This window comes from Carassius carassius, chromosome 17 (assembly GCF_963082965.1).
Source record: "Carassius carassius chromosome 17, fCarCar2.1, whole genome shotgun sequence".
Lineage (NCBI taxonomy): Eukaryota > Metazoa > Chordata > Actinopteri > Cypriniformes > Cyprinidae > Carassius > Carassius carassius.
Window position 1 is genome coordinate 7,671,248 of NC_081771.1, and position 24,050 is coordinate 7,695,297.

Here is a 24,050-nt window from a genome sequence, read left to right on the forward strand (position 1 = left end):
TTATTTGCATTATGGTATTTGAGAAGAAATCGTATTAATTGTAATCAAAATATGATTATAAATTTCTTAACTTATTTAAAATTATTATTCATACTCCGATATTTTTTGTTAATTGTAAAATATAAACAAAATTATTTGTTGTATTATAGTTTTATTTTATTTTGCCGTTAGAATTAGGAAGAAATTATATAAATTGTCATGAAATCATGAACATAAAATTTGATTTAAAAAATGTTTTATCTAAAAATTTATTTCTTTAGTATCTTTAGTTTTTTGGGGGTAAGCTTAAGGTGCTTTTTAAATTTAGTTTTGTACATTTTACTTTTGTCTTTTTCAACTAAATGCCTTTTATAGTACCTCTCTTTCTTCTTTTGCCCTCTCTTTCAGTCTTTGTTTGTTGTAGTTGCCTGTTCACTGGTTGCCTGTGTTTGTCTTGTTTAGGTATATATCAGCAGGGGATAAGGGTTGGTGTGTTTCAGAACAGATTAGTGCAGTCACAGGTTGTGTCCCTCCTCTCTCCTCTGCACCCTCATACATGAGACTCCTCGAGCGCTAGCCGACCAATCAAGCTCTTTTATTTTCTTCTCTGATTGGTGAGTATCTTTAGGACTTTTATTCTGCTTGTGTCTGTAACGCGTGTAAGAATCCTTGCGATTTAATGCAGGCTTTCAGAACACATGGCTTATATCGTTAGGTGAAGGAGCCTTCATCAAAGGGACGATGAAGAACGCTAATGCCAAGAGAAATGACAGGACATGGATATGGCTTGCAGCAGAGGAAAGGGCTCTTAAAGGGTAGATCTCTCTTCGCCCTCTTCCTTGTAGGTTAAGGATGTGGCCGGCCTCACCTCAATCCTAAAATCCTCATGCTTATGATATTTGCTCAGCGCTATCTGCAGCTGTAGATGAATGGCATTCTGGGACATTGAGGAATGTTGAAGGTCAGCCACTGTAACCTTAGATCTGGATCAGGCAGACACTTCAGTGCAGACTACACCTTATCTATGGCTATATTGTCATAACATGGCTTTAAATTGAGATTAGAATTTTGTGGTGTTATTCCCTGCATTTTACTTACTTTATTATCAATCTTTTTTTGCAAGTTTGACATGTCCTCTATTTCTTTATATGGGTGCATCTTCTGGAACAAAGTTATATGAATGTACTTTATAAAGAAAAGTAATATTATTTTAAAATAATAAAAAAATAGCATGTACAATATATTTGATACTATATAAAACATTATAAAACATGCAAATATTTATAAATATATTTTAATGGGAGTTTAATACATCTAAACATTAGTAATTGGCTTAGTATCCATACATACATTTATTCATCTCTCCATAAGTCTCTGTTTTTCTCTGTCTCTGTCTTTCAAATTCATTTATGCATTCATGTATTTATTTATTTATGAGAATTGGTAAAGAAAGGTTTTTAATTGCCATGAAAATATAAATATACATTTGTTAGTCATTCAAAAACAGACATGTTTTTCTTTAAGCAAATTATAATATATTGTAACATTATAAATTATTATACCTTTTTTTTCTTTCTTTCTTTTTTTTTAGGATTTTAATGTTGTTGTTTTTTTTGAAAGTTTACACTTAAGGATGAGATTTACTCAAACAGCTGCCTTTATCATGTTCCACAAATAAGTTGTGGAATCAGTGACTACTTTGCTGTGAAGTGTTTTGCTACTTTCAGGCTAAAATAAATTGCATTGATTAGGTTTGGTTGTGTGGGTAATACCATATGAACAGGGACACATAGATTGAGTTTTGGTTCTTTATTCCAAACGCTGTCTGGCTCAGTCCTTCCTAATAAGTGCAAAGACAGATAAACTATTGTCACCTCGTGGAATGGAGGCGGATAGGACATAAGTAATCCGTATTGATTTTGACATTACAATGTTGTAAGTGATAACTACGTTAACAGCCGCTATAAAACCAAAGCCCTAATTAGGCTGTATTTCACACTAACCATTAGGTAGGCTTTTTAATTCAACGGTGATACCAAAGTGATCAATTTTCCTTGCATTTTGTTCTTTAGAAAAAGCAATGCATAAAGCCAGCTTTGTCTTTCATGCAAAAGGGAACAGCATTGTTTTTAACCTTCTCTTTATGAACTTTGTGTGGCTGTTGTTTGCAGACTTCAAGGTCGAATTCGTAGAACGGCAGCATGCGTTTTGTAAACATGTTTACATGCAGACATTTGTAAATACAGTAAATGTGCACAGGCTCAGAGAAGCCATACCGGTTTACTCAGTGTTGTTTTTTTCTGATAGATAGTTTTAGCTCTTCATGTGCGCATGAGTCTGTTTGTGCAAATGTCTGTGTGGCCAGAGGCTCGTGCACCTGCAAAAAACTATAGTTTCACAACCCCATAATGATGCTTCTGCTCACAATGAGCATCTGTTTTGTAATCGTGGGTCACAAGTGATCAAAAAAAGAAGAAAAGAAAGAAATAAAAAGGGCAATGAAAGCAAAAAAGAGAAGAAAGCTTAAAGAGCCATGGTATTAAATATGAATTAATGGAATGAAGCCTATGCACGGCTGCAACAGCGAGAAGAAAAGAAAAAAAAAACATTAATAAAATGTATGTTACTGGTGCGTAGGTACATTTGGACTTAGTATCCTTTAATTAGATGTGAGATATTAGCATTTCATAGGGATTTACACAGGGAAGATGCTTCTGCAGACAGGAGCACTTTCATTCCGCTCTGTTCTGCATGTAATGAGCGGTGTCATTAGTTGATGGAGAGGATTCTGCCCCGACTCTACCTTGAAAGTCACGTAATTTACATACTTCTTAGCAATACGTCCTATAATGGATTCATCAATGAATAAAATAAAATAGCACTTCTTTAAATTTTCAAGAGTAATGTTCACAGGCTACGATTCGTTTGTTGGTTTGTTTCGGCGAAGTCAAATTGAAACAAAGTCCTGGGGGGTTGGTGAGGAGAGATTGACTTATGTCTGAGAGTTAAGACCTCAGATTTTGCTCAAGGAATGGAGAAGTGCGTCATAAATTCGGAATGAGATCAATAATGTGGCGACATGAAAGTCTTAAAGATTCGGATCAAAAAAAAAGGGGAATGCATGACACAAACTGTGTTTTTGTGATCTGTTGAGTCCGAGTTTGAGGGTTTTTTGTGGGATGATTTGGGTTGCAGCGGTGTAATTTCTGGTGCAGTTGCTTTCGGTAAATGGCAATATTTAAATGTCATTATTCATGATAATTCGGCTTGAAAGTGGAGGTGTTTTCCTTCCCCTTTCAAATGTAAGTTTATAAGCCCTCAGATGTCATCCCTCACCCATCTCTCTCACGTATTTCTTTCACTCCCCCTCTCCCACCCATCGGATCAGTGGTGAACTGATTTAGTATTTTATTGATGAGCTTGAAAGTGGCAAGTGTAGGAAATGGTACCTTTGATCAGAGCGTCTCAGGGAAATGGAACCTGAGGGTGTGAAGTCCGCCAGGTAAGAAACATCCAGCCTCTGTAAGCCCCCTCCCTCGTCACGATTGAGCGAGACAAAAGCCCTGCCACTTGAAAACACATATTTGTTTTGGCTGTTTTCATTCCGATTTACATGAGCACCGATTACAGCTTTTCATTAGCGAAATTGGGTATTTGTTTTAAACTTTAACCAATCACTTTGATATGCTAATTACGCTATAATTTAATTTGAGTCCCATAATGATGATGCCGTTATTATGGACATAAATGATGCAGTTAAGCAGAGAGTAATCTCATTTGCATACTGTACATGCCAGTAAATTAAGGCCTTTCCTGCTTGGCTTCAACTTTAATTTTCCACTTCTTTTCACACAGCCTCTCTCCCAGCCCTCCATCTAATAACAGGCCTTTGCGTGTTTGATGTGGAGAGCCGCTGTTACGCTCTGAGTCTAGTCACAATATGTAATACATAAAGGGGGCTCGTTAGCACACTGAGTGTGCCTCTAAGATGCAGCCATTAATAGGAAGAGGTGGGTCTCACTTCAGGCTTTTTTTCGCAGATACTAGCGTTTTTTTTTTCTTTTTCTGCCCTGTATTCTTTTTCTCCTGGACGTCTTTTTGTATTTCTACTTTTTGTCAGCTCAGAAAAGAAAAGAAAAAAAAAACATTAAAGAACTGAAGCACATGTCGGTTAGCCGTTCCGTGGCGGGCACTGTTGTTTTGATCATGGAGAAGACTGATTGGTTTAAAGGGCAATTTGTGTGCAGGTGCATGATTCATGGTCACGGGACGAGCAGGGTGCACGTGTTTATTAAATCCTATTTTACCCTATCATGCTTATGTTGACGGCTCCTTAATGCACTCGCAGTAAATCCTACAGTGCCACTGTCTTAATTCTCGTTGATTTGATTAATTGATTTTCTGTTATGTATGATTTATGTTTTTTTTAATGTTTTATATATATATATATATATAAATTTATATGAAAATAATATGTAGATATGAAAATTGCGTGAGCAATTGAATTGGAAGGTAGAACGTTTTTACGAAGACTAAACATATTTAGTTTGTTTTTGCTGGTCAGTACAATTTATATTTTAGAGCTTAATAATATGGAGTCTGGTAAGTAGCCTTATTGGGAAGTGATAAATAAAATACTTTTCCTCTCAAAATTATCTTTTCTGAATGTGATTTCTTTTTGTAATTTTAGAATGATTGCCAAAAAAAGTCTGTCTCTCTCCCTTTCACTGGGTGGAGGGGATATTTTATGGACTTAATGCTGACAATACAATTGCCCTTCAGCGCGAATGCTTTTCCATTTTGTACCATAAAGAATATTATTTTCCTGCCAGCCAATTTTCTCTGTTAGTCCCTAATTGGCTCCATAAATCTGGTGGCGTGGAGGGTGAGGAATGTTTCGGTGTCGCAGAGTGTAATCCTCACCCTTATTTACCAATTCATTAAGATTCATTGATGCAGGATAGGGTGAGAGGAAATGACAGCATAAATCAGGGTTCCAACATAATGACCCTAATCAGCTGGGAATTGCAGAAAATGGCATGATGAACTATGTCCTTGCGTTAGTGCCCACTGTGCGTTGTCATTGCGCTTGCTTTATGGGTGGGACGCATCTCCCTGACATGGACTGTATTTAACACAAAAAAAGAGCTGTTAAAAAGCCGATTCCATTAAAGCGCTCGTCGGTTTCACGCAAGGTCTTCTGCCGTTTACCCCCAGCATGCCCTTTACCTTTGGTTTATCTGCTTAATGGAAGACCTGGGACTCAACCCTTTCTTTTTAACCCTTTCAGTATTTAAAAATGGTTATGCCTCTTAAACACAAACCTGGTGGCTGACATCAGCATGACCGAACGGATGCCGTATGTTCGCTCATTTTGCAACACACATTTTGTAGTAAACATTCAGAAAGATATTTCGCTTTTGAGCATAACTACAATTTGGCACCGGCACCTCACAGCTGTGCAATATCCCTTTCTCGATATTGGCTAAGTATGCAGGATGGAAACTGTACCAAGTGATGTTGTGGTTGATTGCGGTGAGGAATCTTTGTTGTATAAAACTATAGAGAGGCCATGTGATTTCTAAATGTTGCAAAGTAGTCTTTCGGGGTTCCCCTATGGTTTTTGCTTTTGTTCACAGACATGAGCTGCGAAGTCAAATGTTTTTGTGCAGAAATTAGGTTTTGTGCATGCAAGCTCGGAAAATCGCTGAGATCTACAGCATGTTTATGCCCGATAAAGCCAAACAAATGTCGATCAGCATGACCTATTGTGTGTAATCAACACTGTAAGCATTTAAAAAAGTGTGTTTATAGAGTGATTGTGTTAACATTTTCTTGTCATGTATTGACAAATCAGAAGGCAATTATGGTTGTTATTAGAACTTTTGATAATAATTTCCCATGTAAAGACTTCATAAACAGCAACACAGACCTGATCTCTTATTTGTACAATCACAGTTGATAATTCATTTTTTGCTTTATTTTGCTTTCCTTATTCCTTATTTCCAACTTCAGGCACTTTTATGCCCCAAAGGTTTTTATTAGAAGGTCACTTTAAAACTATCTATGAAAATTTTATCTATGCCGTATCTTTGTTATTTTTTTATATCATTTGTTGCTGCTTTCCAAATGCTTTTTATATAAAAAATGTTCTGTACACTGTCCCAGTCCAAATCAATTTTGTAATTTTGTCAAATTATGCACAAATTGTGAAAGTATGAATTATTTTTTAAAATGTATATAATGCTAACTATCATGATTTCTGGCACAGAACGCTGGTAAATACAACACAAAATTTTAAATGTAATGGGAAGTGTGGGGAAATGTGGTAGAATTTTTTCTTTTTTTAAGAAAAGCATTAATGAATTTAGATTTTTACTTTTTAAATTAGATCTTACTTTGTGAATTTTTACATAGATTGTAAAGTCTTTTCATATTAAATTTACTTTTTTCTTTAATCTTATAAAATAAATACTGTTATTTTAGTGCCTTTTTTTATCTGATTTAATTGATGCTTTTCAATCACATATATTTGTTTTTGTATATTTACAGTCATTTTTAACAAGCAGTATGATGTTGTTATGCTATTGGGCCTGTAAAAACCGTGCATCAAGTATCCAGGTTGCTCTGCTTGGCTGTAGTTATTTTGTTGCCTTTTTCCATTAATGCCAATTGACACTATGGCAGTGCAACTGGGTAATTTACCCCCAAGATAATGTTTCTAATAATACAGGCCCTCTCATGGTTTAGACTGGAAATATTAATTAGACAAAGTTCACCAAGGCTAAACTCCCCGTCCCACAAATACACGTTTGACACATTTCCTCTGCGCAAAAGTCTGTGTTTTCTCCACCCACGGGAGCGCTCCTTGCGCGAATTTCGAGTAACAATGATTAAAAATATATGACACACTTTTAAATAATATTAAAACAATATGCACTTTGGCCAGTCCCAGAGGATGCGGGAGATTGAATGCCTTGTTTTCTTTGCCGAGTGCATGCTGGTGTTTGACAGTTCTAATTTGTCCGTTGTGCTGTGGGGCCTTTTGAGTGAAGGCCTCCTTCCCCACAGCTCGATGCCTCACGGTGAGACCCGGCTCACGGTTACCAACTCTTTGCTGCCATGCTTGTGCGCTAATCATCTCAAGCTGTCTGTGAACGAATCCTTCAATGTCGCTTGAAGGAGAGTCGCTCAGTAGTTTGCCGTAAACCACTCATGACTGTAGTTCCACATCCCAAAATTGGCATTTCTATCCTGGTAGCGGCTGCATTAAAACTCATTAGACTTTTTCTTATTTACTTTGGTCTCTCTTGGCTGTTTCGCTAAAAATACCATGGCCTGCCTTACTTTTCTGCTTTCCCTCATAGTCTTTGCACAGCAGGGCTTTAAATGCCGCACAGACTTTGTCATAAATTCATTCAGAGGAGGCAAACCGTCTTGTGTACCTTTTGAAATTATACATCTATTTAGCTTCTCCGCTGGAGTTGTCTTCCAGTTGACGGCATACTGATTGTTCATTTCTTGTTCATTTCTCTAGCTTGTAGTGTGATAATGGGTTCATATTTATTTGAATCATTGTGCACAACATTACAGTGTGCCGGCATCGGTTAGCAGTGATGGTCTGGTGATATGTTTCAATCTGGATTTCACGCATAAGGATCTTATTACGTTCCTCTCGTTGTGTAATAAATATGTGTTTAGACCCCTGTATCACTTGGTTTTGTAGCTCTTCAGAGCAGTAGTAAATCGATTTGGAGAGTTAAATGAAATGAATGTGAGAACGGTTGGACTGAGAAGACAGGAATTTGAAAAATCAAAACTATGCTGTTAGGAAAGATTAAAAAGGACGTTTTCAATACTTTAGTTTCAGGACTTGACACACAAAAGTAATTCTACTTATCTGCTGACTTTAATGGCGCTTGATGAGTTAATAATGAAGTATACACAGAGAAGTTCTGGGCGCTGTACAGTTTTTTAAATGTTTCTGAAAGAAGCTTAACAAGTCTGCATTCACATATAAAGTAAAATGATTCATATTCTGAAATATTATTGAAATTTAAAACAACTGTTTTCTATTTTGATCTGTGTTTTAAAATGTAGATTTTTCCTGTGATTACAAACTTTTTTGGCAGCCATTACTGATACTAGGCTGATTTGATGCTCAAGAAATATTTCCTCTTATTATTAATGTTGTGAACATAATATTTTTGTGTTTAAAAAACAGGATTTGTATCAGTGTTGAACCTTTGATCTGTTTAATTCATCCAAAAAAAAAAAAAACTTAACTGACAACAAACATTTATATATAATATTCTATATTAGATATTATGGTAGATATTATGAAGAATGTCCAAGCTTCTCTTTTCAGTGAAATAGATTTATGCAGCCAAATCCCCAAAAAGGACAAAAAGCACCATAAAAGTGGTCCATACAACTATTTTTAAATTCTTATGAAGGCATAGATTTGCAATAACATGAGGGTGAGTAAACGACAACACCTTTTTTAGGTGAACTATCCCTTTAAGAGAATAGTTGTTTACGTATACACCACCTATCAAATACTTGTTTTTGTTTTTTTACTGCCTTAGTCAATACCATTGTAAATGTTTACTGTACAATCAAACTTGACGCTTTATCATTGTAAATAGACAAGAACCCACAGCCATAATTGATATTTTCCAAGGACTAGTTACTGAGTAATTGACTGTAGTAATGTTTAACAGGTTTTACAAGTTCCTTGCTGTTTTCATGGAGTCAATAAGGATGATGTTGCTTGTCTGTTTGTTCCGCAGACCAAGCCGGACATATAGGAAAGATCCCTGAGATCCGGCCTGTTGAGCAACACCCCCTTCCCAATCTATTTCGCATTCACGTTGGCCATTAGTAGCTGTAGCCCAGCCATCCTAATGCTTCTTTAAATATCAGGAGAATGACTGTTTGTTTGTCTTGAGATCCTCCTCCAACTGTTTATTCAAGACAGGCTGCATTTGCATTGACCTTGCTATCCATACATGCTTGCCCGCCTTCTTCCATTCTTTTCCTCCCAACGCTCGCTGTCTTTCTCTGAAGTGTGTTTACGTTTCGGCTTGCCCTCTGTGTAACCTATGGGATCTGTTGATCATTCCACCTGGTTAATGTTAAATTGCTCTTTGCGAGAAGATGTGTTTGTTCATAAACAGAAAGAAAAGGCCCGTTTGCCCCTTGTTTACCGTAGTCATGGCAGCAATCAGTTATTAAACAAATAGCAAGCTTTGTTTGTATGTGCTGTCGGACCAGCATTAGACCTACAAGGTCTGGAAGCAAACTCAAGAAAACACAACAAAAAAGACAAAACCCGTTTGTCCAAACGTGCTTGGGTTTTGTTCTCAGAATGTCGCCACAGTAGTGTTGAGATATGTTTCTGGCCCGGAGAGGCCTGTCGAGATTAGAGGGACTGTTTGGTCTCACAGTGAGATCTCCTTTTGGCAGAATGTCATTGCTGCTGTCATTTCCTCTTTGAGAGGGCGACGAGCAACTCTTGTTCATGAGGGCGAGTCACTAGCCCTGATTGTGCCGACATGTGTGAATGATGCAAAGTTGCACCTTGAGGCGGAAGATCCACACCGAAGGTAAGATGTTGCATGATATCTGGCTTAGATATGTAACAGACAGACTTTTGAGGAGGATAAGCATCCAGGTTTGATCTCTGTCAGTTTGAGTGAACTTGCATTACACTTTAGGGTTTATTTATTCAGTTTTTCTGTAAATTGTACATGCTTATTTTTCCTTTTTTACATTTTGTATGCCTTTGCTGTCATCTAATGCTCTAATGCATAAAGGGGTCATATGATGCGATTTTCAAGCCCGCAAGCCACTCCTTCGTCGAATCCGCCGGCCGTGCTGTTCTCACGCCGCCTTGTGTGACGCTGTGTGTTCCGTTGTGAAAGCGAAACTACTTTGTTTTGCCTTCCAAAAGAGGACACAACTAGAAATCAGTGGTATTTACAACACTGTTTCCAGAACATTTCAACACAAATATTCAGATGTGTGCAATGGATTTTATGGAGGACTGTTTCCTGAACCTGCAGAGTAGCCTACAATGGGTCTGTGCTCAAATGGTGTTCTATAAAATGGGGCAGTTCCAACTTTGCAAGGACAGTCTGTCACTTCTGACTCATGGCCTGTAAGTATGTTTTTTTTTATATTTAAAGAATTTGTCACTGATGATTCAAACGCGAGTTTTGAGCAGTTAGAGTAGAGCTTGTTTATTGTCGTTTCTCCGATCACAAATGCAGACATGGTTTTATGGTTACGCAGCATGATACGCAATGCGTAAAAAGACAGAAGAAGTCATAATAATCAGTAATTATGTCCCCATTGGATGCAACAAATGCCTTCTTTGTAATGGGTTTTATTGGTTTTGTCTCATGGTGCCGGGAGACGGGATCACAGTATGGTAAGGGGCGTAACATTTTTGTCACACACTTGAGGTATTTGGCCAATCACAACACACTGGATAGCACTGTAAACCTTGCTTTTCAGAATGATGAGCTTTGTAAAAATCGATGTGCTTCGGAGAGGTGGGGCATAGATGAGAAACAGTAATGTACATTATGTGGAAAATAGTGTGTTTTTTTTATCTTAAACCATTACACTTGCATTACACCAAAAACACAAATGGAGCACAGCGATAGTTCTAGCAGGCCATGTTAGTCAAGCTCGCATCAGCTGACACTCAGCTGATCCAAGTCTACCTATAGGATCACGACACCAATCATAGTTCCCTTCATAAGTTCACTTCTCCTTTTTTTTTTTTCGGAGAGGACGTTGGCGCACGTTTGGCTGCCACTTCTCCTGCCGTATTTTTAGTTGTTTATTATTTTAATTAATTTTAAACTCTTCTGAATAATTTTAAACTCTTCTGAGTCTTAACCTGCTGCTGGATTTCCATATATTTACCTTTACTGAGCCAGCGTTTTAAAGTGTTTCCCCCTGGTCTATCTGCTGCTGCTCACATCTGGTTGCCGTGATTCACCTGCACTGTCTCTGCCTGTTGCTGCTGTCTCCGTGTGAGATCAAACGAGTCACTGGAGTTGCATCAAGTTCTCCATGTGCAATGGCTGTGTAACAACTCTTGGATGTTATCATGCGACTTCATATGATCACCTGGATTATTTGCGATCTGATTTTATCAGGAACCAGCGTAAAGCAGTGGACCGTACTTCTGGACTTCACCATGCTGAGGTACTCTCTCTCTGATCTTTTGTCCCTGGGACACCATGACCGTCCAGATATCAGCGTCATACAAACTTTGCGTTCCATGCAGCTCCTCCGCCGGCCTAGTTATAATCATAGAGGCTCTCGTCAGAGTCGCTCTACTGCCGGTGCTGGAGTCACTGCACTTTGGTCTAACCACAGGGGCTCGCTGCGTCGTACTTCGGGTTCCCGTGGAATCGGCCATAGTAACCTACGCTATCCAGAGGTTCTCTCTCAAAAACCCGCGGCGAATGTGCGCTGTAGCACTATGCGACTCGCTCACTTCAACACGAGGTCAATAAACAATAAAACGGCACTTATCACTGACACTATCCTTGACAGGAAAATTGATATTCTCTGTCTCAGTGAAACTTGGCATAAAGACAATGACTATCTTAATTTGAACATGTGTGCCCCATCTGGATATAAATATATTGACGTGCCTCGAGCTTCGGGTAAGGGTGGTGGCTTGGCTGCAATATTTGTATCTAATATATCAATTGATGTTATTGATGCTCCTACTGTTTCATCATTTGAATGTCTGGTTTTTAAAGTCAATGGTGCTTCACCTGTTCTTGTGCTGCTAATTTATCGTCCACCAAAACCTAATCCTTTATTTTTTTCTGAGTTTACTGAGTTGCTGACACTTCTTAGTCCACTCTGTCCGTCTATGGTCTTGACTGGCGATGTCAATTTCCATATTGATAATCCAAACTGTGTCAAAACTGCTACCTTTTTGGACATTTTGGATGGTTTTGACTTTAAACAGCATGTTACTTTTCCGACCCATAGGCTGGGCCATATATTGGATGTGGTATGTTCTGCTGGTGTTTGTATCCAATCTCTGGATAGTATCGACATGAGTATAAGTGATCATAGACTTATTACTTTTGACATAAATGTTATGTCTTCACGATCTATTTCTGAGCGCACTATCAAATTCCGTAACATCAAGCACATGGACTTCACTCTTTTTTCGACTTTTGTCTCTGGGCTTCCCACTACTAACTCCGTGGAGCACTATAATTCCATGCTTTCCTCACTTTTGGATGAGTTCGCACCTGTGCGAGAACGGCTTGTTACTTTTAGGAAACCCTGTCCATGGTTTACCCCGGATTTACGTTTAATGAAAGCTGCCGGAAGACAATTAGAACGGCAGTACAAAAAATCTGGCCTGACGGTGCACAGGCTTCTTTACACTGAACAACAGTCTGCTTACCATTCTGCTTTGAATACTGCACGTAAGAGCTACTATTCAAGCATCATTGGTAACGCTGCAACAAATACTAAATCGCTGTTTAAGACTGTTGACAATCTTCTCAAACCGACTAAGGCCGTTGTTCATTCCTCTGTTGAACAGTGCAATAAGTTTCTTCATTATTTCACTGGTAAGGTTGAGGATATATATAGCACTTTAAATACCATCACTCCTCTTGAGCTAGTTAATATCCAGCCTTCAAACTTCCCAACTACTACCTTTTCAAACTTTGAAATGGTCGGAGATGATTTTATTATAAGTACAGTGAAGTCCATGAACTCTACAACCAGTATTTTAGATCCGGTTCCCTGCTCGGTCATCATGAACTGCCTTGCATCAATCTGCCCTTTTATGACTTCAATTGTAAACTTGTCATTGACCTCTGGAATTGTTCCTTCAGAACTAAAAATAGCTGCCATTACACCAGTCCCTAAGAAGAATGGTTGTGATGTATCTGATTTATCCAATTACAGGCCGATTTCTAACCTCCCATTCTTGGCTAAAGTTCTTAAGCGTGTTGTGGCTGTTCAGTTAAATAATCACCTAGCTCTTAACAGTCTCTTTGAACCTTTTCAATCTGGGTTCAGAAGAGGGCATAGTACTGAAACCGCTTTAATTAGGGTCATAAATGATCTTCTTATCACAGCGGATTCAGGTGCATACAGTATTTTGGTCTTGTTAGACCTCAGTGCTGCTTTTGACACTATATGTCACTCTCTTCTGCTTGACAGGCTGGAAAATTGGTTGGGTCTTTCTGGAGCTGTCCTCAATTGGTTTCGGTCTTATTTAACTAAACGTGCCCAGTTTGTTGGCTTGGGTAACTATAAATCAGATACCGTGCCTGTTCGACAGGGAGTTCCTCAGGGTTCAGTACTGGGTCCAATATTATTTAATATTTATATGCTTCCACTTGGGCAGATCATTAGGAAACATGGTCTTGGGTATCACTGCTATGCGGATGATACGCAGATTTACATCACCACTAGTCCTGATGTCCATTGCTCATTAATAGCTTTACGTGGTTGTTTAGCAGAGATCAGTAACTGGATGCATAACAACTTCCTGAAGCTGAATGGCTCCAAAACTGAACTGATGCGGATTGGTACAGTGGCAGCCACACGTAAGGCCGAGCAGATCAGTTTGATTGTTGATTCCTGCACGGTAATCCCCACTTCACAGGTGCGAAATCTTGGTGTCATTTTTGATTCACAATTATCATTTGAAGCACACATAAAACACATCTCTAAAACTGCATTTTTCCACCTGAGAAACATAGCTCGACTTAGACCTTTTCTCTCTTTTGCAGACACAGAAAGGCTTATACATGCCTTCATAACAACTAGGTTAGATTATTGTAATGCCTTGTTCTCTGGCCTTCCAGCTAAATCGTTGAGCAAGCTTCAGTATATACAAAATTCTGCCGCTCGTGTGCTCACTTGTACTTCTCCTCGTGAACACATTACACCGGTTCTTTCACAATTACACTGGCTTCCCGTAAATGCGAGAATTGATTTTAAAATTCTTACTTTAACATACAAGGCACTTCATGGGACTGCACCTGAGTATCTTTGTGAACTCATCAGCCCTTATATTCCATCACGCTCTCTTCGCTCTACTAACTCTTTCACTTAACCAGCCATCATGCAAGCTAAAGACCATGGGGGAAAGAGCCTTTTCATATAAAGCCCCTAAGCTATGGAATGTACTTCCTCTGCACGTCAGAAATGCACCAACGTTGGATGATTTTAAAAAGTTGATTAAGTCACATTTATTCAAGACTGTCTTTCTATAATGAATTGTTGTATTGCTTTTGGTGTTTTGTTTTACTTTATTTATTACTTTATTACTGTAGCGCTTTGGGTTTAAGAAAAGCGCATTACAAATAAAATGTATTATTATTATTATTACTTCAGAGTAGAGCTGAAACAACGAATCGATTTAATCGATAAAAATCGATTATTAAAATAGTTGTCAACTAATTTAGTCATCGATTCGTTGCTAAATAACTTTTATTTGCCGTAAGCGGCTCATTTCGTGCATATTTCAAATCTGCGGTGACCAAAGTGTGGCAGTAATGAGCCACCGGAGGTTTTACTCAGCCAGTACAGCAGGAGAAGTAATGAATAGCCAATAGCTGGCCTCGTTTTATGTCACGTGCTTCCCGAACAGCGTCTCTGCAGCATTTAGCGGGATGTGGGAGACTGGGAGTACTTTACTTTGAGCCTTCAAAAAAGAAGAGTAACCTGTAAACTCTGCACTACTGAACTGTTTAAGGGGACGTTCACATATCGCGTCTTTTGCGCGCTCAAGTTCGTTATTTCCAACACCGCACCGCATCGAGTTAAAAACATCTCAACTTTTCAGAATGCTGCAAGCGCATCGCGGGTCATGTGACAAGAACTAACCAATCAGCTTCATCCTTTCCCGTAACAACGTTAAAAGCTCAGTCAAGATGAAAGGAACAGCTGATCATAGTTGTATATGGATTTCCGTTTTGAAATAAATTTAGTAGCAGAGCTACTGCAAGCGATTTTTTGAGCTGCAAATCCATTTATCCTTTGCTGAAATTTCCGCGTCTTCAAGGAGAGAGCACGTCATTGTTGCTTATCAAAGGCAGATGCCTCAGGGGCGCTTCTGCGCGAGCGCTCTGGAAAGGAGGAGAAAGCGGCGCGCCTAGCGTTTTCCACGCGTTTTTAGGCACGATATGTGAACGGCCCCTAAGACTTTTATTTGTGTAGATTCTCCAGTACAATGTTTTTTGCAAATGTTTAGTCGTAAAAGCTGATAACATTGCTTTTTAACAGTTAACATTAAAAGCTTTACAAACATGTTCTGTGATCAGTTTGTAGTTTACCAGTTCAAAATTCAGTCGTGCAGCCTAATTATGACTGAATGAGAGAGGTAAATGTTTAAAGATATTTGAAATGCACTTTTTTTCTAAGTATTCACTGCTCTTTTTCACACAGCAGGTTTTTTGTGTGTGACTGTCCAATTTTTTTTTCTGGACAACCTTCTGATGGATTTTACTTTAAATTGTGAGTTCCATTCAGGTTTCATGCCACTGGCACTTTATTCGAAGGATTGTTTACAATTTCACAGCAAAAGCTATAAAGCTGTTTCCCAGTAAATAATAAAATACAATGCACTGCAATTTTATTCTGTTTTATCCTTATTCTTAGTGAAAATATGTTCTGAAAGATTCCTTAATAAGCTTCGTTCGGGATGTTAAACTACTTTAGGAGCTCTAAGGACTACCATGGTGAAAACATTATTTGAAATCTCCTTGTGAAATTTGCTAGAGTATGGGTCAGTGTTCTGATTGCAGAAGAGTTTGACAAAGGATTACTAACACAATAAAACAACTCCAGGTATATTTTTGATTAGGATATAACAGTGCAAAATGGTTAAAATCTCTTAAAAATCTATGCTGAAGGATAAAGACCATTTATTAATAATTTACTTGGGGAAAAAATGGAAAAAACTAAAATATAAGTACATAAACCGATTAATCGATTAATCGAAAAAATAATCGACAGATTAATCGATTATCAAAATAATCGTTAGTTGCAGCCCTACTTCAGAGCTATTTCTCCCTCAGGAACTAATCACCCACCTCCATCCCCAGCTCCTCCTCTTGTCCAGTCAGGACTTGGCAGTAAATATATCATTGCCCACTGAATCATGTTGTTAAAATAATCATGTAGAACATTAGTGGTATCTGCTACATTTATCATTGATGTTGGTTCTGTTTTGTTACCCAGAGGGGATTCTGCTGTCCCTGCTCCTATACATGCTAGGCTGCGTGGATGGGCGGTGAATTTTTGCCCAGAACAGAACCATTCCCCTTTTTTTATTAATTTTTTTATTTTTTAATTAAAAGTTACACTAAATTAAAGTATTGTGTGTATTGTAGAATCTTGTCCATTATAATATCAGTTCTTGATCATAGTATGAAAATAATTAGAAGTATCGACCAGAATTTTTATATAAGTACATTCATATGATGTGAATAATTTTACAATTGGGTTTATGTCTAAGATTTATTATTTGATATTGATTTGTTTGTTGATATTGATATTGATATTGATTTTGATATTGATATTGATTGTTGTGATGCCTAAATACACTTTTATTATATAAAATATTATATATTTTATAATTTTTTTATTTTATCTGTCTGTCTATCTATCTGTCTATCTACCTGTCTGTCTGTAACATGTGAAGAATTATCAGCCTATTTGTATAGGCCAGAATTGATAGATCATTAAATCTCGGTGCTTTAATATGAAGTAAATAATTTTACAGTTTGGACTATGTCCAAGTTCCTAATAAGAATAAAGAATAACTAAAATTAATAAGTATTTAATTTGGTGATGTGTCAATACTGTATGGTTTTGCAACAATTTATAAAAAAAAATTGGGGGTTGAATGTCATACAAAACTAACTATATAGCCATATCTACTTTTACTGTAATATAAATATAATGTCTCGTAATGTACAGTGATGGGTCATAAGGTAATTTTGCTCACACCACCATCCCTAGCCAAAATACAGCTGTCTGTGTTAATCATCAGGAATCCTTGGGGGAAAAGGAAAACCTCAAAATGCTCTCACACCTTTTCAGTCGTACAGATCATTGTGTTGTCTAGACAAGCAACAAGGCTGAACCTAAACAACAGTGTGATCGCGGGGTTTTGTCGTCCTTATTGTGACTACTTATCTGGAGCGTAAGAATGTTGTGCTTTTGTTGGGAGCTTGTGTAAACAGGGGTGGTGTGAGAGCACAGGCTTGTAAGAGCAGGTGGGCTTTCAGAACTTACCGGAATGACAGCATCTTTTTAACGCTGATGGAGTCTGCTTTCCGGCCTGGTGCACGGCACACACAAACACACTCCCTCCATAAACACAGTCAAATCCAGGGAAACAATGAATAAGGGAGAAGGCTCTTGATTTTCTGTATTTGCTCATGTTTTTATGTAGGCCAGGTGGGGTGCGTGTGGTTGCAATATCAGATGAACCGAGGAAAAGATCAACATACACATATTCTGACCTTGTTGTATTATCTGTTGTTTGTTCCAAACACTTGTTGTGTTTAGCAAGCAAGTGTTTTGTGCGGAAAAGGCACAGACATCTGATGATAGAGGTTTGTTTGGTAGGTGCCTGGCGGCGGGGGCTTAATCTCAGGGAACTTCCATTATATTGAAGTTTTTTTCCTTAAGTCTTTGTTTTCTTATTATTTAAAGCCACGATAAACACTGTAAACAAATCTGTTTCTCATGAACCCTTGCTGGTTTTATATGCATTTGTCTGTTATTCATGTTTCTATTGCATCCAAAATGCGACGACAGAAAATTTAAAGCTGCACCTTTGTTATCAAAGTGAGGAGAAATCCAAAGCTGGAATCATAATGATAAGACACTAAAACAATAGCTTAATTCATAAAGCCGTTGACATTATTAATGCCCTTCCACCAGGTTATTTTTTTCTTCTATCTGTTTGATATTTGTGATGGATAACAGGCATTTTCTTTCATCCTTTTTTTGGTCGCGATATTGCAGACTTTGAATTATTCCATGGTGAAATTTAATGAGAAAGTAGATTTATGGGTTTCATTTGTTTGTCAATTCTGAAATTAATTGGGTGTTAATTTCAGCTGGCCCTCTTCAGACATGGATGCAGGCGCGTGCATTACTTTGCATTCGTTGCAGCTTCATGTCTTTATTGTGGGTCACTAGTTTTGCATACATTAAAATAGCCCCCCGGCACATTCTCATGATTACTTTTAGAGATGCCACGCATTCGCAAATTTATGCCCTTCCTTTATAATTATGAAAATTTAGTACGGAATGACAGTGCATGCATAATAGCCATTATCACCCTCTTTTATGGAACACAATGAAAAAGGAGAGAACAAATGAGACCGTAAAACCTAAAAGAGACAGAAAGAGAGAGAAGCTTGCTAAACAAGCCACAGCTTGTTTGTGGGAGTACCAGGGACTTGGTTCATTTGTCTCTAATTAAAAGGATGATTTTGAGTATGGCGTAGTTTAGTATACAAATAGTTTATGTACTGTAGTTTTTGGAGAATACAAATATGGCATGAAAGAAGTTCAGGGTTCCCACTGTCATGAAATTTTTTTTTTAAATTGTGAATTTCAGGATTGTTAATATAAAAATGACCTTTTTTTAATGTGTTATGGGTAACTGCTAGTACATTTATATTTATTTGTCAAAAGAAAAAAAACATACAGAAGTAAAGTTGTTAATGTATTTCAGATTTAACCCTCTGGAGTCGATTAACGCGTATATGCGTTATGAGGCATTTTCTCCTGATAACCCCGAAAAGAACTTAAATTACACTTTCAGTTTTGATCGTACAGATAAGAGCAATACATAAATCTAATCTGTAAAGGGTCTACTTTTTTTGTATACAGACATAATAACAACAAAACTTTGTGCATTTATAAAATAAAGATAACAAACAAGGTGTGCTGTCTACAGCCTTTTGTTGTCATTTAGACACGCGTCATTAAAATGAACTGTAAGTCAGTGAATACACAACGAAGAGACATGCGAGATATATCTATAGAAAGCCTGACATGTCTACTTTTAAACTAAATCTGCAAAACAAATATTCTGTGTTAAAGTAATCCATATGAAAACAACGTGATGTCTGTTTTTCACGTCTCCCTTCATTATCTTCTAATGTGACCACGCCCCTGCGCCGAACACTCTATTCAGATTCTGATGTTTCACTGAAGCACGCGGCTTGAATACAACTACAGTACACGAAAGAAGACAACGCAGTGAGACTGTTCTTTAAGTTTTTTATTTTACTGTTTGCTTCGCGATGAGAGGAATAAGACATAATTGACCCCAAAAAGATGTGATGTGGTTGAGGATTTGAGATTTGGATTTCCTCAGAAAAATAGGATGAAGTGCTTTATTCAGCAGAGATCATAAACACGAGTATGTCTCTTTTTATTTATTTATATACTTGTACTAGTTTTCACAAAACGTGTAAACATTTTTCTAGTTAGACTTTTTCCAAACACGTTTTCCAAACTATAATTCCTGACTAAATGTATAATCAAGTGAAATATTATGAATTTTCAATAACAATATACAATACTATACCATTCAAAAGCTTAATGTAAATTATATAAATGTAACTGTAACCAAAGTAACAAACAATGCTGTTCTTTCAATTTATCCCCCCTAAAAAACCTGAAAGAAATATTCTCAGCTCTTTTCAAAATTAATAATAATAATGATAATAATAATAATAAATGTTTTTTTTGTAGAAAATAAGATTGTTAAAAGGATTTCTGAAGGATTGTGTGACTGGAGTAATGATACAAAAAATTCAGTTTGAAAGTCAGCTTTGATTGTTCCTAATAAACTGTTTATCTGCACTCCCAAGTGGATATTAAATTATGTTGTGGGATAATTAAATATATTCTAAATAAACTACAAACATAAAATTATATACATTTATTTTGTCCTCACATTCTTTCTTGTAACTCTTCCCTCTCAGTCACAAACCTGACTGAAAGGCTCATTATGCAGCTCATTATGCGGGCCTTTGTCTTCTCAGCTGTAAATCACAATGATATTCATGATAGTTGATGCCTACTCGCATATGACTTTAGCCAACAAAAAGTGTCTTAGAAAATTTAAATCAAAATATTGTTTTCTGTGAGTGAGTAAACAAGATGATTTCACAATTTATGAAGAAAATTTCTAGGCTACAAAGTCCCGGGAACCAATGTTCTGTATGTGTTTTATGGCCTTATTCAAGTGATTTAACATTTTTAGTTTTTCACTAAACATACATAACATTTTTTTTTTCTCAAAAACACAATAATGTACATACATGCTGCTCACATATTATTAGAGATCAGTTTGTGCTGATTACAGTGAGATTAAACTTTAGCCATGTAGATATTTATAAGAAACTGAAAAAAGCACAAATGTCAGGGCATGACAAAACTTTTCCAGGCCCCAAAAATACCCTTTCACTCCAGAGGGTGCAGTTCAGTATTGCTGATTAATCACTGTCTGAAAAAATTAACTAAATAAAAATGTAAAAAAAATTATATTAAAAGTAAAATAAAAAAATTATATTTAAAAAAATATATTAAAAATATATTTTATAATATTTGTATGTGTGTATATATATATATATATATATATATATATATATATATATATATGTATATATATATATATGTGTGTATACTAACACATATGCAAATACATGTTTTACATATAATGTTTTATTTTATATATTTATTTTCTGTCTAGTAGCTGACGTGTCTTATTGTTTACAGTACATCTGCTTTATCAAAAACAGACAATAAAAGAGATGCAGCCCGCCGGTGGTCCAGATGGGTCAAGGCCCAAAGTGTTCATCTGCATCTGCAATCGCCTCTCCCCTGCAAACCTGGCTGAACAATTATCACACGCCTTATTACTGTCTGAGAGGGGCCAGCATTATAAATCTGAATTCTTTTCAGTTTTCACCTGCCTATGTGATTAGCACCCACTGCTTTAAGGGCATTCATTCTGCCTCATATCAATAATTAATAAGCCAAGTTAATTTACTTCTGCCCGACTTGGTCAGCTTCATTAAGATGGTCTGAAATGGGGCTACAAGGCACTCCATGCCAATGAGTACCGCTATGAATGCAAAATATATAAATCTAAGTGTCTGTCTCGGGACGACGTGAATAGATCAGTGTGTTGAAGGAGAAAACGAGACTTTTGAGAGTATAACGCAGTTAGTTGGAAAGCGTTTGGAAGAACAAAAAGCCTTTTTGTGTGTCTGAATATGCATCATTAAAGTGAAATGTATTATTGGAAATACTTTGGAAGTACATCAGAATATTTTCAGGTTTGTTTATTTGTGTGCGGGCCCAGGACCGTGGCGTTAACTCAACATGCAGGATGCAAACGTTTGCCGAGAAGTTTTGAATTGGCCGATTTGTAATGCGACCAACTCCCCTGCCCTGTTTCCCATTAAAAAGCCATTGGGCTGAGGTTCTTCTGGGAGCAATGCAAGTAAATATATCCATTTCAGTTGAACAAGTTTTGTTTGTGAGCGAGTGTGATTTCTTGGGCCTCTCTGCTGAGACGTGACCGAGGTTGGGTTCCCATCCCATTTGCTCTTTGCTGTTTATTCATTCTCTCAGGCACAGCATAAAGAAGAAAGACAAACGGAAAAAGACAAATAGCTTCTTTTAAGCCTGTGATGTGATGAAAGATTATAGTATTTAATTTAAAAAAAAATTGAAATTGAGCAGGACAAAAGGAAACTGACTTTTGCATGCAATTGTTTTAAATATGTTTTTTGACACTTGTTTGTGTTCCTGCTGCAGGTTTTTAAGTCATGATGCAAGAGTCGGGGACAGAGGCGACAAACGGAACGGCCAATCAGAACGGCGCCCCACCTAGTGTGGAGGGACACAGAGAAGTTCGATCCAAGAGCGCCACTCCTTCCTCTGACATCACAGCGTCTGACCTCGTCAAATTCCAGCAGCAGCAGGTCTTTTTTTTTTGACAGTCATTCCATCATTCATCTGTTCTTTCTTTCTTTTTTCTTTCTTTCTTTCCTCTCCTTTTTTCCTCTTCCTTTTTATTAATTCTTTCCATCTTTTGATCATTTGCTCATTATTTTGTTCCTCTCTTCCTTCTTTAATTTCTTCCTTTTTAATTTCTTAATTCAGTTCTTCCATCCTTTTCGTTTGTTCTTCCCTACCCATGTTTCTACCTTTCTTTCTTTCTTTTTTTTCTTTCCTTCATTGTTGCACCTGTCTGTTAACGCATGTCAACAGCATCCTTCTCTCCCCTCTTTAAGTGCTTGTAAATATTTAATCATTGCACCCCCTTCAACCAGAGTACATAAACACATTATTATGATTATTTATGTATATTGAGAGCGGTTTGAATTTTTAAACGCACTAAGTGCTCTTTCTGTGATTGTGTTTTTGGTTGCCAATGTGTTTATCCTGGCAACTCCACAGCATCTGCATTCAGGTGAAATATTTATCAGGCGTGTTGCAGTGGACAAATGCATAGGTGCAATGGAATTTATGGACAGTCGTGTATGTGCTGCATCCCTCCGGACACCACAGATTTCACCTGTCGCATTGTAAACACCCCTAACACTCAGGTCGAGATTTCAGAGAGCTTCCTTTCAAAGTGTTGGAGCGTGGAGTGTTGCAGCTGTTTTTATTATATACCAAGAGCAACCAAAACATCCTCACTCACACGGAAATAAACAGTGTCTGTCTGTCTGAGTGTTGCGTTTGCCCACACGACAGCGTGTTGAGCGGGCCAGCATTGAAAAGATCAGCCAGTCATATGTTATCTGCACCCCACGGCATGATGGGAGATGTTGTCAAGGGTTGTTTGTTGGGGATGGGGAGCCTCTGAAGTAGCTGTCTGTCGAAGTAACACGGCTGTCATGGAACTGAAGAGCACAATGCATTGGTTTTAACGGCAATCGGGACAGTTCTGCTTGACAACTGGTTTGAAAAAAGAGAATGACCCAAAACTGATTTGTTTTGGTCTTATTTCATAGAAGGGATATTGATTTTGTATTGTGTTTAATTTAGGAAGATGTTGGTTGTGAATTAGGATGATTATTTTGGATTACGTATAGGAATAAAACCCATTTGACATCTTGATTTTCCCTTCAGTCTCCTTGAAATCAATCTGTAACTAGAGTATATCACCGTCAATCAATAATCTGAAGCATCTGTGATTGGCTCTCGCTTTTTCGCCTTCCTCTGAATTGCTTCAGTCTGTCGTGTGCTTCTCGGACTTGGCGTGATGTTGTCAGTTCGAAAATCACAAGCATACTGAATTCATTACCGCAGTCGTCTCACAAAACCATGGATAAGATTTCAATAACTGCAGGCCACAGTTGAGTAAACAGTTGCACTGAAACTTAATTCCTGTTGACTTTGCCTTCATTCTGTGCCAGGGGCTCAATCTGATTCACTCAGCTGAGACATCAGGGTTATAACTCTGACGAATGCAAGGAAATGGAGAGAGAAAGAAGGGAGAGTAGATAGAGAGAGGCTGAATGCCAGAGCGGTTGACCGAATCAGGGATGTGCACTTGACACTCTAACAAAAAAGAGGAGTATTTAACATTACTTCATAGTTTTATTATGACTGGGGTGAGTGAAGGAACCATCTTTTGCTTTTTTCATGCTTGTTTATGGTGACTAACAGAAACAGCTTTTTCAGAATAGTGCTTAAACTACCATTAAAAGCTAGTTTTTCTGGGTGGAGCATAGTCATCGGATGTCCATTTTCCACAAGTAAATATGATTTTTAGTATAACATACTTTTAATAAAAAAAATACTCACTTCTTCTGGAGATGAAACATTGAGACATTTCAGTTCAAACAACATGTAAAAGTGAATTTTGCATCCGATGACCCCTTTAAAGGGATAGTTCACATAGTTCAAGAAGAAAAAAGAAAATAAACATAAAAAGAAAAATCTATCATAATGTAAGTACCATATTTTTCGGACTATAAGTCGCACCTGAGCATAAGTCGCAT

At 37.4% G+C, this 24,050-nt stretch overlaps 1 protein-coding gene across 15 annotated transcripts in view; it reads left to right on the plus strand.

The window, feature by feature from the left end:
• Positions 1-24,050, plus strand: part of LOC132160902 (forkhead box protein P1-B) — a 184,307-nt gene that overhangs the window by 65,973 nt on the left and 94,284 nt on the right. For 12 of the 15 annotated variants that reach the window (XR_009438085.1, XM_059570643.1, XM_059570632.1 and 9 more), the window contains one exon: positions 21,853-22,019. Coding sequence is in view for 14 of the 15 variants with exons in the window: in XM_059570643.1 (XP_059426626.1) it covers positions 21,864-22,019 (156 nt within the window). In the remaining variant the exon portion in view is untranslated. Of the gene's footprint in view, positions 1-441; positions 594-21,852; positions 22,020-24,050 lie in introns of all 15 variants that reach the window. The other 3 variants (XM_059570634.1, XM_059570635.1, XM_059570641.1) reach the window with 1 other exon arrangement.